Source organism: Pelodiscus sinensis, chromosome 14, assembly GCF_049634645.1.
Source record: "Pelodiscus sinensis isolate JC-2024 chromosome 14, ASM4963464v1, whole genome shotgun sequence".
NCBI classification, from domain to species: Eukaryota; Metazoa; Chordata; order Testudines; family Trionychidae; genus Pelodiscus; species Pelodiscus sinensis.
Window position 1 is genome coordinate 39052716 of NC_134724.1, and position 18278 is coordinate 39070993.

Sequence of the window (18278 nt, forward strand, 5' to 3'; positions counted from 1 at the left end):
GAGCAGCAGAGCCCGAGCATACCGCAGGCGTGGGGGCGGGGAACAGCAGAGCCCAAGCACATCGCGTCACCGGGGGGGGGGGGGGGGGAGACAGCAGAGCCCAAGCACTTCGCGTTGCCGGGGGGGGGGGGAGGGGACGGGACAGCAGAGCCCAAGAGTGCCGCCGGGGGGGGGGGGGGTCAGCAGAGCCCGAGCGCGCCCTAAGTGGGGATCAGCAGAGCCCAAGAGTGCCGCCGGGGGGGGGGTCAGCAGAGCCCGAGCACGCCCCAGGTCGGGGGGGGGGGTTAGCAGAGCCCATGCGCACCCCAGCTGGGGGGGGAGTGGCAGAGCCTGAGCCGGGTTCCCCGCAGGTGGCAGTTTTGAATTGCTGCGGTCCAGGAGCAGCTCCGGCCATCCCTCCCCCGCCCAGCGGCAGCGGCTGCCTGCACACCTGGAGGAGGCTGCGCAGCACCTGAGCAGTCCTGCGGGCTGAGGCGAGGGGGGGCCGCCGCAGCAGGAGCTGTCTACGGACTCTGCAGGGGGTGGGGCAGCAGAACTCCCCGTTCTCTCCCCGCACACCTCCGCCTGGGACACACTTCAAGAACCGCTGCTCTAGGGTGGCTACCGCTATAGCGAACTAGCCACACTCAACTGCCCAAATAGCCACATTGGTCAAGCCAAGCAGCCCAATAGCCACATGTGGCTGGAGAGAAAGGGGGGATGGGCATGGGGCGACAGCTGGGACAGGCTGGCTGGCGGCACCTTGTGCAGTGGGTCACACGAGTGAGGGACACGCTTGGGTCCAGCTGACAGGGCTTGGTGCTCATCTCCACCAAGGTGCCTGTGCACAGTGTTGGGGCCAGACTGTGAGGGCAAAGGCAGGACCCTGCAGCCTTCCCGGCTCATGCAATGGTGAACACGAGGCTCCGGCCTGGCGGGGGCCGTGCACAGTGACGGCAACTGGCCTTTGCATGACAAGCGGGTGGAGGAGGCTGAACCAACAGCTCGTGTTGGTGAAGCGCAGGCCAGCGGTTACTCCTTTGCAGAATGTTTTAGCCCCCGCACACCCATCCCTCATGTGCCAAGCCCCGAGCTAGCAGCCTCTGCCCCCCTCCCCGGCTCTGCAGAGGCTACACTGCATACAGCTTTCCTGCTACTCTGGTGCCAGCACTGAGCAAGGCAGCTTGTCGAAATTAGCTTCACTCCATCAGCACGGAGGGTGCAGCAAGATGCCCGTGCCCCAGCAAAGTGAGCAGCCAGCGTGCCATGGCCACTGGCTTGGCTGCCTTCTCATGACTGGCCCCACTCATCTCACTTCCTTCTGGGTCTGCAGCAGTTCTGGCCACTACAGGCCTTGCTCCCAGTCCTAAGGGAGGTCTCCTGCCCTGTGCTGGGGCAGCAGGGGAGCCCAGGCCCACTTGCTCACGTGTGCCACACTGGGAGCCTGCTGGAATCAACCCCTGAGCGTTTCCCTGACTTGCTTCCCAGGGTGGGTCCGTCAGACGCAGACACAGGCCCAGCCCCTTGGCTGCTGGGCAGATTTGAACTTGGGACCTGAGGAGCTTAGTATAGGAGCCTCTACAGCTTGAGCGACGAAGCCAGCTGGCGCTCAGCCTCTCTCTCGCTGCAAGTGCCACTGGGTGTGTGGGCCACACAGTGTCTCTCCAGCATCCTGCCGAATGCTTCACCCCTCCCTTGGAGTCCGGCCTAAACTCCCTGTGCCAGGCTTCCTTTGACAGGCTGGTTCCAGTCCTTAATCACCTGCCTCCCCCCAGGTGGCAGAATGGGCCGGCTGGGTTTGCTGGCGCCTGTTAACCTGTGGGGGCTTGTACACTTGGCAACCCCCCCCCCCCCCCGACCCTAGTGCCTTGTGTGGGGGCTGAGCCCTAAGGGTGCAGGCGAGTTACAGCCGCGCCGCTTCCTGGTTCCGACCAGACCTTTGTGCGGGTGGCCGGGGGCGCTGCTTTGCCTAGGAGTGTGAGATCAGCACACCAGTGCCACACGGGCAGCAGCCTTCCTCAGTGCAGCGCATTGCAGTGGGGGGAGGGAGCAGCTCACCGGGTGGGGGGGAGCACGCAGAGCTCCTGAGATCGGCAGCCAGCTCCAGGCTGGGCAATTTTCTCCTGCCATTCCTGTGACTGGTGCCCCCGCCACTCAGCTCTGTGCCGTGCTCCCCGCCCCCCGCCCAAGTCCCCTCCCCAGCAGCAGGTGTGCGTGCTCTTGCCCTTCCCACCTGCAGGCCGCGTAGCTGCGCAGGGGCGCACACTGGTTAGATGGCAGGGAAGGGGCAGCTGGAGCCATCTGCTCCTCAGCCGCCAGCCCAAACTCAACCCCTCCGCCAGGTCCGGCTCCTGCCTGGGTGCAGCAAACACTGCAGAGCCTGGGATTCAGCAGTCAGCTGTGAGCAGAGCTGACTCTCACGGATCCCCAGGGCAGCAGCTTGGCCTGGACAGGGAGGCAACGGGCCTATCTCCGGTCCCTCCGTGGCGCCAGCATGGCTCCCAGCTCACACCCCTAGGCCACGACTAGGCCACACACAGCTCTAGGGTCGGCGCTCCACTCGGCGTGTAGGGCAAACGGTGCCAGATCAGGTCAATTGTCTAACCAACGAGTCCACAGCACCAATCCCGTTGAAGTCGAGCGCGGCGCTCCTGCGTCCCATGAGGAATAACGGTGAATTCAGCCTTGCACGGTCGACTTCAGGGTCGTGCAGATGCAGCTCTGTGACAGTCAATGTGCTTGGCCTCCGGGAGGGGTCCCACAATGCCCCACGGTGACCGCTCTGGCCAGGACTCTCAGCTCTGCTGCTTTCCAGGGGCTCAGGAAAAGCTGAATTTCATTTCCCGTGTGGCCAGCGTGTCAAGCCCAGGTGCAGCCCTCAGCAGCAAACCTGGCTGTGAATGCCCAGGGTCTCAAATGAGCTCGAGCATGGAGCATGCAGGAGAGCCTGGACCCGACTGCTGGGTGGGGAGAAGAATCTGTGCAGGCAGAACGCCAAAGCAGCAGCAAAACCGCTGACAGTGGAGCCAAAATCGCACGAGCCACAGCGGGGAAAGGACACACCAGAGACACCCAGCAGCGCCACATGCAAATAAAGGAGCCCCGGCAGGTGTGCCAGAAAACAATGGAGGCAAATGGACGTCTAAGTCAGTGCTGCAAACCTGCTGCTTTTATAAACAGCTGCACGTGATTCTAGGGGGAGACCTGACCAGTGTTGGCCACGTCAAGCCAGCAGTGAGCGGTCTGGTGTCACTGCAGCACAAAGCATCGTAGTACAGGGCCCAGGTTTCTGGCCACGGTCAGTCGGTGCGAGGTGGAGAAGAGGAATATTGCTCATGGCCCCCTAGCTGAAGCAGGGAAGCGAGATGTGCAAGGGACCCACGGCCAGACCCTTCTGTTTGCTCATCCGCCACCCCTGCCCTAGCTATAGTCCCTTCGTGGAGCTGGTTGGCTTACAGTTCTAGCGCAGTTTGCACCTACACTGGCAGGACCTGGACTTGCTCTAAGGTTACAGAAATGTTTCTCCGATGAAGCATCGTGTCAGAGGCTGCGCCCGCTGGGATTAAAGTGACACGGGTATCAACCCTCATGCTTCAAGGCATATAACAAACAGTGAGCTGGGGTCAGGAAGGATTTCCCACTCCTCCATTGGCACGTGAGCACGCTGGAGGCTTTGTATGTGTATTTGCTACATGCACGAAGCGTGCTATACACAGACCAGATACTTCAGTGCTCGCTTGAATTTCTATGTTGTCTGAGACAATTACATTATGGTGACACCACAGCAGCCAGTATGGGGTACACATCATTGCTTCTGGAAGCTCCTAGCTATTATTTATTTTCTATGCCTGGCTGCTTGCTAGAGTTTTGTACATTATAAGCATTTTTATTACCTTGGCTTGCACGGCATCATTTGCGAGTACTGTACAGGTTCTGTTTCACTTCATTGCTGTCCCAGTCAGGGGGAGGGTCCCCCTCAATCTGCCCTTTCCTGGCAACGAATGCCGGTCTTTCCCATCTCTAAGATCTGTGAATTACCAATTTCCATCACTTCCAGCCCCCTGCCTGAAAGTGTCCAGGCAAATGCTTCAAGGCAAGGTGAACAAAACGCATAGTTGATAATCATGAAAAAACCTGCCCTTAGAGGAATTTTCTTCCTGCCTTGTGGCTGCTAATGACTGGCTGATGTGCTGGAAAGTGAGGGTTTATATCCCTTAGATTTGTATCCCAACTCTTGCAACCATGACTGTTCCCATTATTGTCCAATCCTGCCCAGCCCCGGGATCCAGCGATGCTGGCGGCACTCATCACCATGAGTTCACTGATTCATTGCCTCCCAAAAATCACCTTCATGAGAGTAGCTCCCTAGGAGCTCAAATCATTTCCACTGTGGCAAGAAACACAAGGGAGGGCGAATCCCGAAGCTGGTTTCTCTCAGGGCAAATCCCCCATCCAGTGCAAAGGGCTCAGCCTCTGCAAGGACATGTAACTTACATTGAACCCAGTCACGGAATGCGGCTCCGTGGCTCTGAGATTTCTCCACTGGCCTCATCAGCTCCCTAAAACGTAGTGCCCAGAGTTCTTGGCTACTGCTCTGACAAGGGACTAGCCCATGGCTGGCAGTGTGGCTCAGCTTCGGGCCTTTGGCCAAGCAATCAGCAGCAGCGGCAAGGAGAAGAGTTTATATATTTCACGGCAGAACCATACTGGCTACTTAGCGCTAGGAATTCAAACAGGGGAATGGGCCATTTAACAGCATTTTGCTTCATCGGTTATTCATTACAAAATTATTTTTCCTTCAGACTGCAGAGCCTGGAGCATGGAAAATGGAGATTTTAAATGGGTTTGTGCTGTTAAAAAAGGGGAGGGAATGAACGAGAAAAAAATCAAGTGAAGTAGGAAATGCAGCACAGAGTCCTGAATTCCTATAACAAGCTGGCCTGGCTTTTTACTGTTTCTTTAAGAAATTCCTAGCGATCTCACCGAAGAAGAGGAGGGGGGAATAATTTGGCATCTTTTTCCATTTAAGTTGCTGGAGTCACTTACGAAAGGCAGGTCCTTGCTGCTGAAAAAGAGTTGTTAGTTATGTCCTCGGGCCGAGTCTGGGGGGGCACTGAAATATTATACGTTAGAAGCTGCCAGGAAAAATCAATTGAGGAGCAGGGGGTTCAACTGGTTGGCAGGACGTTGCTTCCATTTAACGGCGCTCTTGGGGCGCCATGCCCGTATCCACAAAAACGACGATGGGCAAACAAACTCTGTCATCAGTACAGTACATGCCCCAGGAATCACGGCCCAGCTGCAGAGAGCCAATAGTAAAGAATATCATTTCTCCCTGGGGCAGGGGGCGAGCAAAAGGCGAGGGGGCTTTGTTTGGGACTGCTTAGCAAGGGCAGAGCTGGGAGGCATTGTTTTAATTATTAACATTTTGGGACTGCATGACTCTGACAGGACCCAGACTAATGTTTACAGAGTTGCCTTGAACTGATTTGCTCTGGAAGCCAGAAGGGGAAGCAGCAAGAAGAGGTAAGAGTCTGTCTTGTAAGTGATCAAGACGGGCGCGTTTATATTTACATACGCGTATTAGTGTTTAGCCTCGTTTCCTAGTTCGTCATGTACAATTCTGGACTCTGACCCATCTAGCTGCAGAAAAATCTTGCCTCTCTAAAGTTGTTTGAGTGGGACCAGGGGTGGGGAGAATAGGCGGGGGGGACCAATTTTACTTGGGCCAACACTGGGATGCTGGTGGAAGTCCAAGCGGCACTGAGAACTGTTTGATATACTATGATGTGTGGGACAGACAAGAGTCTGAACTCAGTTGTTGTGGTTTTAAAACCAGGTCTCCGACTCTCAGTCAGAACAGGGAGACTTTATTTACTGGGAGAAACGTCACGAGTGTTTCGATTTAAAAAAAAAAAGAGTTATGTTTGTCAAAACCCGAGGAAGGAGAGCACAGCGCTGAGTTTAAGATGGGTGGATGTCTATGTTGCTATCCCAGTCCTGCAAACTTCAGATAGCAGCGGAGACGACGCACTGATTGTTAGAAGAGAGGACTCTTGGCTCAGGCCACTGGGAGAGGACTGTGAGAAAAAAAACCCACTCAGACTGGAGAGGCAAATGCCAACAATAACATCCAGGCATGTTCTTAATAACAGCTGGGCAAGCGCAGGGCTTGAGCTTTGGGAGGCTGCGAGCAGACAACAGCGAGGTTTTAAAGCAACACAGCCATGTTCCAAACACCACACCCAGTCCTGCCACACGTGCGCACACGCGTGCACGCCCCCCACAGAACGTCCCCACATTGCAATAGACCGCCTGATGTAGACACAGGGCACAGAGGTGCCGAGCAGTTGTTCTTAGCCCAAGCCTGACACACAAGCAGCCTGCATGAACACACATCGGGCAAGTTAGTGATAGTGTGATGTGGACTCCCAGCCAGGCCTGACCCCACAACCCTTCCAGTCCCACTGCAGTGCATGTTCAATTTGCCCCAGGAAAGGCTACAGGATTGGGGCCCTTGTCGACCAGAACTTAAAGGGTCAGTCGTGGGCTCCATACACAGCCAGGCTCCGGGAGGGTGGGGGCGGGGGGTGAAAAGCCATGGCCAGGGCCCGGGGGCCAGGCAGATGAGAGACTATGTAAGGGGCTCCACACCCAGGCGCATGCCAGCACAGAGTCTGGGTGTGGAGCCCCTTACACAGTCAAGCCGAGACTTAAAAACCTCGGAGGGGTGGGATTCCACCCCCTCCCTCGGGAACCCATCCCAGTGCTTCCCCACCCTCCTAGAGAAATCGTTTTTCCTAATACAGGACAGCCCCGCGATACGTTGCCCCGGTACACATCCATTCTGCACTGACGTCGATGATGATTCTAGAAACGGATGTGCTAAAAGTCCTCCTGTTCCCCACTTTTAAGTGGCACAAAAAAACCCCCCAAACCTCACAACCAATTTGTGCAAATGGAAGTCAGCTGTGGGGAAAAAATTCCCCCCTTTAAGTTGTTTCACTATCGGTCCTAGTCCTTTGGAATGTGTCTTGGACTTATAGCAAGGACGGCCCTGTAGCCAACCTAGACTCCCCCACTGGAACTTGAACCATTGCTCCTCACTCTGTCATCTGCCCCCACTGTGAACAGCCTCTCTCCATCCTCTTTGGAACCTCCCTTCAGGAAGTTGAAGGCTGCTCTCAAATCCCCCCTCACTCTTCACTTCTGCAGACTAAACAAACCCAACTCCCTCAGCCTCTCCTCATAGATCATGTGCTCCAGCCCCCTCAGCATTTTGGGTGCCCTCTGCTGGACCTTCTCCAGTGTGTCCACATCCTTTTTGTAGTGGGGGGGCCCATACTCCAAATGTGGCCTCACCAGAGCCAAATAAAGGGGAATAATCACTTCTCTGGCTCTGCTGGCAATGCTCCTCCTAATGCACCCCAATATGCCATTAGCCTTCTTGGCTACAAGGGCGCACTGTTACCTCATATCCAGCTTCTCATCCACTGCAATCCCCAGGCCTTTTCTGCTGAATTGCTACCTAGCCAGTCACTTCGCAGCCTGTAACAATGCTTGGGATTCTTCCGTCCCAAGTGCAGGACTCTGCACTTGTCCTTGTTGAACCTCATCAGATTTCTTGTGGCCCAATCCTCTAATCTGCCCAGGTCACTCTGGACCCTATCCCTGCCCTCTGGTGTATCAACCTCTCCCCCTGGATTAGTATCATCCACAAACCTGATGAGGGCGCAATCCATCCCCTCATCCAGATTAATGAAGAGCTTAACAAATCCAGCCCCAGGACCAACCTCTGGGAAGTTCTGCTTGATACCAGCTCAACCAGCCATTGAGCTGTTGATCGCTGCCCACTGAGCCCGACGATCTCGCCAGCTTTCTATCCACCTCGCAGTCCGTTCCATACGACTGTAGCCAGCTGACAAGAACACCGTGGGAGACAGTATGAAAGCTTAGCTACAGTCACGGTATATCAGCCCACCACCTTCCCCACACCCACAGAGCCAGTTAGCTCAGAGAGGGCATTTAAGTTGCTCCGGAATGACTTGCCCGTGGTGAATCCATGTTGATCACCTTGCTCTCCTTCAAGTGTTTCAAAATGGATTCCTTGAGGATCTGCTCCCTGACTTCCAGGGACTCCGGTGAGACTGACTAGGCTGTAGTTCCCCAGATTCTCTTTTGGGTCTTTTAAAAACAGGCGTGGGATGGCTCCTGGCTGGCCATGTCTTTTAATCCAGTCTCTGGCCCACCCCACTGGGACCCTCATCATCGCCCTCCATACACCAGCTCCCTGCCCCACGTTTCCATCCAAACCCTCTGTATCCTCCCCACCCCATGGTCAGCTCCCTCCCTGACCCTGCCTCCCCTCCTAAATCTCTCTCCCAGGCCTGTACCCCTATCCCCCACCCACTCTGCACCCCAGTCCTCTGCCCCAGGTCACAACCCCCTCCTGCACTCCTGTCCCTTACCCCAAGCTCCCTTCTGCACCCAACCTCCGTCCCAGGCCCCACGCCCTCTCCATAGAAAAGTGCTGCCCTTGACTACTTACCAAAAGCTTGGAGTGCCTGCCCCCATCAAAAATTATTCCCCACCCCATTTTAAAACTTGGGCACCATGTTTGACTTCTCCCAGCTGTCTGGGATTGGCTCTGCAATTGCATCAGCCAACTCTCTCAGCGCCTTCAGATGCATGAGACCTGGCCCTGTGGTCTTGTGCATGTCTGGCTTTTCTAAGTCGTCCTTAACCTGTTCTTCCCACTGAGGCCTGCCCACCTCCTCCCCTCACTGTGTGCCCAGTGCAGCAGCCTGGAGCTGACTTTGTCTGTGAAGTCCAAGGCAAAAAAGGCGTATTCCACATCATCTGCCACTGGGTTACCTTCTTCAGCCAGTAAGGGCCCCACCCTCTCCTTGGTCACCCTCTTCCTGCTAACATGCCTGGAGAAACTGTTCTTGCTACATCGTCACATTCCTTGCCAGCGGCAACTCCCACTGCACTTTGCGCTCACGGAGTGCACCCCTGCACGCGTACGCACTGTAATTCTCCTCCCCCCTGGTCATCTGTCCAGGGTTCCACGTCTCAGCTTCCCTTTGGCGTTTAAGGTCACTAAAGATTTCACTGTTAAGCCAAGCAGGTCGCCTGCCATATTTGCTCTTCCTTCCATTCCTATCTGCTATTATTGGGATGGGTTGTTCCTTTAAAATACAGCAGCTCTCCTGGCCACCTTCCCCTTCACAGTAGCCTCCCAGGGGATGCTGCCCATCAGGTCTCTGGGGGTCAAAGCTGCTTTTCTGAAGTCCAGGGTCTGTAGTCTGTGGCTCTTCTTCCTTCCTTTGGCCTTTGAACTCAACCAGCCCATGGCCACTGCTGCCCAGGTCGCCACCCACTTCTAGCTCCCTGCTAGTTCCTCCCCGTTTGAGAGCAGCAGGGCAAAAGGAGCGTCCCCCCGGCTGGCTCCTGCAGCACTTGCACCAGGAAGTTGTCCCCAGCCCTCTCCAGTAAACTTCCTGGATTGCTCATGCGCGGCTGCCTTGCTCTCCCGGCAGATGTGAAGGAGACTGAAGTCCCCCATGAGAACCAGGGCCTGTGATTTACAAACTTCTGCTGGTTGTCCAAGGAAAGCCTTGTCTAGCTCTTCCTCCTGCTCTGGTGGCGTACAGCAGACACCCACCATGACACCACCCGTGTGCTTCTGGCCTTTAAACTTAACCCAAAGACTCTCAAGAGCCTTTTCTCTGGTTTCATATTGGAGCGCCCTTACAACTCCCCCTTGTCTCACCGCCTGGCCTGCCTGGACCTCCATGCCAGTGCCCCCGTCCCGGGAGCGCCCCCCATGCCTCCGTGACTCCAGTCCCATCATGGTTTCTGGACAGTGCCGGGAAGGAAGGTAAAACGGGCTGTAGAAACCAAGGGCTCTGTGTGTTCGCATGTGAAGCTGAAGCAGAGGGAAACGGGAGTCGGTTTTGCTCTATGTAGGATTAGCTATTCTCACCCCAGTGGCAGCTAGGGGCGCAGCTGAGTGATAGGGCTTTGCCAACAGAAAGGCTCAGGCCCTCAAAGTTATTTCGGAGCGATAGCAAGCGATGGCTTCTCCGGGCCTGCCGCTGGCTTCTCGTCCCAGGGGAGCCGTGCTAGTCTGATCTGCAGACCCAACGCCTCCTTGTCACTGGGCTCTAGTCTGGGTCCAGTGGAAATGCCTCACTGGGCTGAGATTTAAATCTCCTTCTCGTCCGACTTACCAGTCCAGCAATGACAGCTAGCCCCGGGTGGGAGCATAGCCTCCAACGCCAGGGTCAACGAGAACTGGAGGGGAAACAGCTGCTCAAAGCTGCAGCCCAGAGGATAGGAGAGCGATGTTGCAGAGAAAGGATGGAAGCAAAATAACCTGGGCCCTTCTTGGTCTCTCGTCCGCAGGAGAAACGATGGCTCCATTTCTCTGCATGTGGATTGCAGCTTTCTTCGGGGTGAGCCAGGGCTGCCCAGAGCCCTGCACTTGTGTAGAAAAAAAGTTTGGCCGCCAACTCGCAGAGTGTGCTTACCGAGACCTGCAGGAGGTGCCCGCGGGGCTGCCCTCCAACGTGACCACCCTCACCCTGTCGGCCAACAGGCTCCACGCCCTGCAGCAGCGCTCCTTCCTGGAGGTCACCCAGGTGCAGTCGCTCTGGCTGGCGCACAACCAGATCAGCGCCATCGAGGCGGGCACCTTTGCTGGGCTACTGCATTTGAAAAACATAGACCTGAGCCACAACCAGCTGGCGGACTTCCCCTGGCGGGACCTGCACAACCTCAGCGCCCTGCAGCTGCTGAAGATGAACAACAACCAGCTGGCGAGGCTGCCCGCGGACGCGTTCCGCACCCTGCGCGACCTCCGCTCCCTGTGGATCAATGACAACAAGCTCGCCACCATCGCCCAGGGCACCTTCGACGCCATGAGGTCACTGTCCCAGCTGCAGGTCTACAACAACCCACTGAACTGCACCTGCGCGCTCCAGTGGCTGAAGGGCTGGGCCGAGAACACCCTCATCTCCATCCCCGAGCGGGACTCCATCAGCTGCGCAGCCCCGGACAGCTTCCGAGGCCTGCCCCTGGCCAGGGTCCCGGACCTGCCGTGCGCGCCGCCCTCCGTGCAGCTGAGCTCCCAGCCCAGCCTGGACAGCACCGAGCTCCACGAGGGCTTCACGCTCCTGCTGCACTGCAGCGCGACCGGCAGCCCCCCACCTGAGCTCAGCTGGCGGGTGCAGACCGCCAGCCAAGGGACAGAGGTAAATGGGCCCAGTGTGGAAAGACCCAGGCAGGACCGAGCTGCTGGGGGCTCCAAGCAAAGTGCAGGGAGCTTTGTGATCTTCAAGAACGGCACCCTGCTGATTCCCAACTTCAGCAAGCACGAGGAAGGGACCTACACCTGCCTGGCTGCCAATGAGGTGGGTGCTCACGAGGTCTCCGCCAGCGTGGCGCTGGCCAGTTCAGAGAGCCTGCTGGAAGATCTGCTCAGAAACAAGCTCGCAGGTGCAGCCAGCAAGCCTGGAGCCAAGCACTGCAGCCAGGGAGCCCAAGCCAATTCCTCCCAGGCTGCAGAAAAGCTTGTGATCATTTACCGTGTTCCTGCAGGGATGGGGCGCAGTGGGGGAGGTGCTGTGCTGGAGCCATGGCGCTGGACTTGCCTGCTCTGGTTGGTCATTGTCCTCCCTTGGTAGGGGAAATGCCGCCTTTGTATTTCTGCATCATTTATATCAACATAGCACACGCACGCACCGAGCTGCTGGGAGCTGTCTGAGGCGCTGAGATGCCAGACCCAGGTCTGACTTTCAAACCTCCCTTCACCCCGGAGTTTGGGGGCCTTCGCTACCAAGTGCTTAGTTCAGCTCATGCTATTAAAGCAGCCTGCTGGAAAACCTGATTCCGGATCCCAGCCCCACCTGCGAGTCTAAGGTGCCGAGATCAGCAGGCCAAGGGTGAGGGCAAATCAGGATTAAAGCCATCACAGGGCAATAACCCAGGCCTGGCATGTCCCATCTTTCAACTAAACAGGTCCCCTGTTTGTACTAGCCGCCCAGCATACACTGATGAGTGAGCCCTGGCACAGATCCACACCTGACGTTCAGATAGAAGCCAAAAGCGGCCTCTATCTACATTAGGGGAGCCAAGTCCACCTCCAGTTGGCACCTTCACCAGCCAATCGGGCGCTTCCATTCCAACGATTGCCTATCTGGCTTGTGAGCGCCCAGAGGACTGTAAAAGCAGCCAGGACAAATCATCCCAACCAACCTCGTTCCATTCCTGGAGCAGGCGAGTGGCCTAGCAGCTGGGGCAGGGCTGCCGCAGACATGCTGGAGCTTGATTTTAGCGACCCCTTTCGTGTGACATTCGCATAAGCAAATGGGTCTAGATACAACTGCTGTCGGGGGGGCCCCAGCTGGTTGAAAGCGCTTTCTCCAAGCAGGGTTATCAGTGGCTCACGGGCACGCTGGGTGGTGCCCTGCTGGGGTCCGTCTCGGAGGGTCAGTCCTGGCTGCACTGCTGTGCTGGCCAATGGGAGCGGAAAGGATGCTTTTAAACTAGGCAAAGAACGCAAAGCTGGGAGGGGGTGAAAGCACGTGGGAGGGCTGCGCTAGGCTGCAAAACTACCTTGAAAAATTAGAGAATTGGCCTAAAATCAACAAGATTCAATTCAATACAAACAAGGGCAAAGGACTTGACTTAGGAAGGAAAACCAATCACATGCCGGCTACAAACTGGGGCTACCTGGCTAGGCAGTCACGGGGCCTGGGGCTAGCGCAGCTCACACGCTGAATGAGAGGCCAGCGCGATGCAGCGGTGCAAGCGGGCGGCCAATGGGAGTGTTGCGCGAGAGACCCGAGAGGGGCGGGTCTGCTCAGCACAGCACTGGGGAGGCCCAGCGGGCGGCCTGTCTCCAGCTCTGGGTGCACTTCAGGAAAGTCAGACTGGAGCGAGCCCAGAGTTGAGCAGGAAAATGCTGCAAGGCGTAGCACACCCGACCTGTGCCGCCAGGGCAAGCCCTGGGCACGAGCCAGGAAGATGGGGCCGTTAACAGTTTCCAGACGGGCCAAGGGCTGCTCTAAAGCGGATGAGGGTTACTTGTTCTCCATGGCCACAGGACACCAAGCAACCGGTTTCACCTGCAGCAAGGGACGGGGGGGGGGGCCTTTCCGCTGTAAGGGAGGTTGAGCGTGGGAACGAGCCCCCACAGGAGGCCGGGGAAGCCCCTCACCGGAGGGTTTCCAGCACAGGCTGGACAAACCCACCAGGGTGATCTAGGCTCACCTGGCCTCAGGCATGGGCCAGACTTAGTGACCTCCCGAAGTCCCACCCGGCCCCACTCCTGCATGAGTCTAGAATGCCATCGGCACCCCAGCAACGGCCAAAGGGTGAGGGGCTGAGTGGAAAACCTTGCGGGTCCCTGGGGAGCAGCCAGGGCAGAGGACTATGACTTGAGATCAACCTGATCTATGGGCAGACGGAAAGGAAGGATGGACCCAAACTACAGGGAACTCCTTGAGCTTGTCCCCTCTTTGCTGCCCGGGGACTTCGGTCTTCTAAGGCGCCGGATCAGTCCACCTCCTGGGGCAGCGTGTATTATAAAGGGCTTGTTGCCATGCGGGTGGCCTGTTTGGATGGGGGCTGGGGGAGCTGGTGCAGGTCACAGGGAGGGGCTGTGGCCCATGGTGAAGTCTGGGTTCACGTGGGGCTCAACACGCAGCCCCCGAGCGGGAGCCAAAACAAAAAGGAGGCAATAGAATGGTCTTCCGTGGAGCTGTGTTTTCGTAGTTAAATCCCTGGACTGCCATTGCTCATGGAAAGTGCTGTCATACTGGTGGAAATCAGGTAACTTTTGCATTTTCTCAATATCAGCAGAACTGCCTTAAATGGGGCCTGCGTGTTGTGTCGTCTCGCCTTAATCTTTGTATTCATGCCCATCAGTGTGAAAGAAGCTATTTGCATCTATATGCAGCCACACTTAAGTTGCGGCCCTCGCCATGTGTAGTGAGTATCATTGTGGCCCCCGGCGGTTCCAAAGTGGAGCAGCCCTGGGCTACAGGCACCTATGCCCAGTCCAGCTTTTCTCTAGGGCAGGGCAGGGCGTTCTCCACCTCACGCCGTAGGCCTGTTTCTCAGCCACGGAGCCTCTTTTCCGGGGCACTGTGCGAGCACTGTCCCACAGGAGCTAGGACCCTGTCGCTGTAGCCACCTCACCTGGACCTACGTGGCTGGCACACGTGGCATGTGATAAAGATCTCTCGCAGACGACTCCCCGCGTCTGGCCGTGGCTCAGGGCAGGGGGCTGGGAGCTACGGGCAGCGAAGAGCATGGGGCCAGCCTCTGACACGAGCAGGAGCCACCTCCTTGGCAGCAGTAAAACGGACTGGAAGCCCTGCCGCCTCGGGAATCACCAGCTGCAGCTAAGGTGATGAGAAGTGGGGAGGGTGGACCTGACACCCGTGGGAGAGATCCCATGGAAAATACCCAGCTGTGGTGTACGGAACATGGCGATTCGTGGCGAAGGCTGACGGGTTACAGCCTGGGCCCTCTCCTCTCCGTCACTGCAACACACAGAAGGGCTGTGTCTAGACTGGCCAGTTTTTCCAGAAAATCAGCTGCTTTTCCAGAAAAACTTGCCAGCTGTCTACACTGGCCGCTTGAATTTCCGCAAGAGCACTGACTTCCTACTGTAAGAAATCAGGGCTTTTTGCGGAAATACTATTCTGCTCCCATTCGGGCAAAAGTCCCTTTTGCGCAAAACTTTTGCGCAAAAGGGCCAGTGTAGACAGCTCAGATTTGTTTTGCGCAAAAAAGCCCCGATCACGAAAATGGCGATCGGGGCTTTTTTGCGCAAAAGCGCGTCTAGATTGGCACGGACGCTTTTCTGCAAAAAGGGCTTTTGCGGAAAAGCATTCTGCCAATCTAGACGCTCTTTTCCGTTAAAAGCATTTCTGGAAAATCATGCCAGTGTAGACGTAGCCCAGGTGATGGGGGAGGGGATATCACACCTCAGGGCCCCCGGGAGGGACAGTCCACAGCCCCGTGCCCACTGGCCTTCAGTGTGTGAGGGGCAGGGGCATGCAAGGGGACGGGCCGCCCTGCCGGTCCACAGAACCCCACAGGACAGTCCCTTCACCCACTGGGGGAGCCCCAGGGACACATGGGAACCAGCTGGGCCCTGAGGCCCCCTGGCTCTCTCCCACCCCCAGCAGCAAAGGCAGCAGAAGGGGGCCCGTCTCTGCCATCCTCAGAAGCTGTTAACACGCTGGAACTGCCCCGCTCCGCTCCACCCCTTCTCCAAGACCTCACCCTGCTTACCCCATCCCCCTTCCTCCCCCACTTTCCCCAGGCTGGGGCACAGGCTCTGGTCCTGGGCCAAGGGGTTTGGAGTGTGGGAGGGGCTCAGCCCACAGTGGGGTCCAGGAGGGGTGTCAGCATGCAAGCTCGGGGAAGGAGGTTGGGTGCAGGGCACTCACCCCGGGACAGGAGGTTGGGTGCAGGAAGCAGGCTCGAGCTGGGCAGCGTTTAACTGAGACGGCTTGTGGAGCAGTGGGGCGAAGGCAGCTCCCTCCTGAAAGCAGCTGGTATGTACAGCAATGGCTCCATGGCACCAGGTGCTGCCCCCCGTCCACAGGCCCTGAGCCCGCAGCTTCTACAGTGCCCCATTACTGGTCAATGGGAGCTGCAGGAGGGTGGCTGCAGGCAGGGGCAGCAGGTGGAGAGCCCTGCTCTGCCTCTCAGGGGCTGCGGGCACACCCCAGCCACCTCCAGGGGCAGCAATGCCCACGTGGGTAACTACTCAGCCACGGCAGTGTGGCAGCTTAGCGCTCACTCCACAAAGAATGACATGGAAGCGTAAGAGAAGTGACAACGGGGAAATGCACAGGCCAGTCCAAACCCAGCCTAACCCACTGCGCCAGCCGCAACAAGAAAACCAGCCGCCCCGTGTGTGCTGGGTCGGGGGGACAATGTGTGCTTGTGAGACCGACAGTGTGAGAATGTGACAGGGACACATTTGCATTGCCAAGCTCCCGCCATTGCTTTTGCTCTGCCTGGAGACAAGGTACAGAAGTGGGGGGAGGAGGGAAACCCTGACATCCGCATCCCCCCCTTCTTCCCGCCCCCTGCACAACAAGCAGGAGGGCAAGAGCAGCGGGGCAGTGGGGGGAGGGGCAACTGAAGTGCCAGCACTTGAGAGCTTCCTGGCCAAACCAGTCAGGATCCCCTGTCAGAGGCTCCAAAACCTACTGGTAGATCCCGATCGACTGGTAGGTGCCCACTGGCCTAAGGATAACCGAGAGCAGCGGTTCCCAACCTTTTCCGGGGGGCCCATTTTGACAATTCAGGAAGACTTGGCGACCTAAGGCAATTCAAAAACGGGGGGAGGAGGGAGGCAGAGCCACCTGGGGAGACACTTGGCCACCCTTCTGAAATGTAATGGGGACCTATATTTGGGTCCCGAGCCGTAGGCTGGGAATCCCTGACCTAGAGGAAAGACACTTACACTGACTTTCACCAAAGTGGGGGGGAAACAAAGATACTTCTGACTCCTTAAACTGACTGCCGTTCCAAGCCTGACTCCCACCCCATGTGGGTAGCTTGGCTCACATGGAAATGACCCTGGGTTTTGTATATACTTAAAAACAAACCCAAAATTCCCACCCTCCCTCAGAAGTATGTCATTCAGGTTGCAAGATCAGGTGCTCGGGAGCAAGGCCCCTCTCCTCTCTTGCATGAGGTAGGGCCCACGCTGGAACAAGGGCACGATCCTAGCACTGACAGCCTGAACGCACGAGAAGCGGCTGTGCACACGCTGGCCAGCGTTTACTGCCGCCGCTCTGCCCGTATGCTGAACAAACAGGAATTAAATGGGGCAGCAAAGTGAGGCTGATCACACTGGGGTGATCACACTGTGCTAGCTCCGCCCTACCCCATGGTCTGCCCCCACCGCTCAGCCCTGAGCTCCAGCATCCCCACCGAAGCACCTCACCCCATCGGCATGCGCTCTTTGGGCACATGCAGAGCCAGTGCGGGTCTCCATCAATGCTCTTCAGTGCCCCCTGCTGCCACTATGCATGAAGCCATCTGCTCCCACGCTTTAATCCTGGCCTGCAGCATCCTGAACCCCAGCCAGCTCTAGGATGAGCCTCATGCCAGATCTAATAAAATGTCTGGAAAAAACCTAGGTAGCTCAGGGAAGCCTTTCGCTAAGGACCATCCCCCATCCAAACACAGGAGCCTGGCACCAGTACAGGCAATTTACAGAAGTGTTTGTTTTCTTGACAAAGGTAAATTGCTCTTGCTTTGCCAGCTTTCCTTGTTTAATCACAGCTCCCTCATTCCAGGGTATTAGCAATGTTAAAAAAGAGTCTCAGTCAAACATGGTACTGCCACTTAGATCAGCTCTTGGTATGTGCAGCAGCAGCACGAGGGCTAACCCAACATGGGGTCTCCTGCAGGTCCCGGACAGTCAGCAGCACACTAGTCTTTTCAAGGGAAGGCCAGGTGCTGCACTTACTGAGAATGCAGCAGTAAAGCAGTTAGCACATGCTGACAGACACACACCCAGACGGCCCATCAATCAGTCACAGGTACCAATCCAGGGGCCAGGCAATTCTGGCAGCCAAGCAGACTGATCATGGGTAGAGGGGCAGGGTTCCATCTTGGCCAGATTCTGGAGCATGTCCGGACCGATAGAGCCCCGCTCCTGCCGATCCGTGATCAATCTGGTCGGCCAACAGGCTGGCCTGGACCGGTGCCTGTGACATGGATTGGTGGGACAGGCAGTGTTCCTGGTGCAATGGCTTTTTAGCAGACGGCTGTAATGAGATCTGATCGCTGGGAGCTATAGAAATTTAGACTAAAAATAAAAGAGGAAAGTTTTCCAGGTGTAATTCTTCACTGGAACAACTGACCTTGGGCTACAGGGGGTCTCCTTCCCTTGCAGCCTTTCAGCCAGGACTGCCTCCGAGGCATGCTCCAGCTCAAGTAGCAATCCTGGCCCGGGTGTAGGAATCACTGGGCCATAGTTGCAGGCCACATGCTACAGCAGGAGGCTGAACACCAGTCTCCTTGGAGCAGCTCTGGCTCTCTACGTTGAGCTGGCTAGAATGAGACAGGCCCCGGCTGGACAAAAGTTCTTCTGCACTCTTGCAGTTATGCTCCAGAGGAGTCACACTGAGGCGCCCTGGGGCTGCAGGGCATCATGGGAGATGAAGTCTTTCTAGAGAGCCCTGCCCCAGCGGAGAATGAGGAACATCAGCAGCAAATTTCAATTTTCAGGGTTGTTTTTCTTTAAAAAAAAA

General features: G+C 56.8%; 1 protein-coding gene across 2 annotated transcripts; it reads left to right on the forward strand.

Moving 5' to 3' along the window:
* The first annotated feature begins 5028 nt into the window (after window positions 1–5028).
* ISLR (immunoglobulin superfamily containing leucine rich repeat) lies at window positions 5029–13864 on the forward strand. Of its 2 annotated transcripts, none has more exons than XM_075897593.1 (2): window positions 5029–5520; window positions 10390–13864. In XM_075897593.1, the coding sequence occupies exon 2, from the start codon at window positions 10398–10400 to the stop codon at window positions 11667–11669; it is 1272 nt and encodes a 423-aa protein (XP_075753708.1). In that variant the 5' UTR covers window positions 5029–5520; window positions 10390–10397; the 3' UTR covers window positions 11670–13864. The 2 variants fall into 2 exon arrangements, with proteins under 2 accessions (XP_075753708.1, XP_075753707.1); XM_075897592.1 differs by having other exon boundaries at window positions 5030–5505.
* Window positions 13865–18278: the final 4414 nt, after the last annotated feature.

Coding starts and splice junctions, on each gene's coding strand:
- ISLR (XM_075897593.1), top strand. CDS start 10,398: ATGGCTCCATTTCTCTGCATGTGGATTGCAGCTTTCTTCGGGGTGAGC.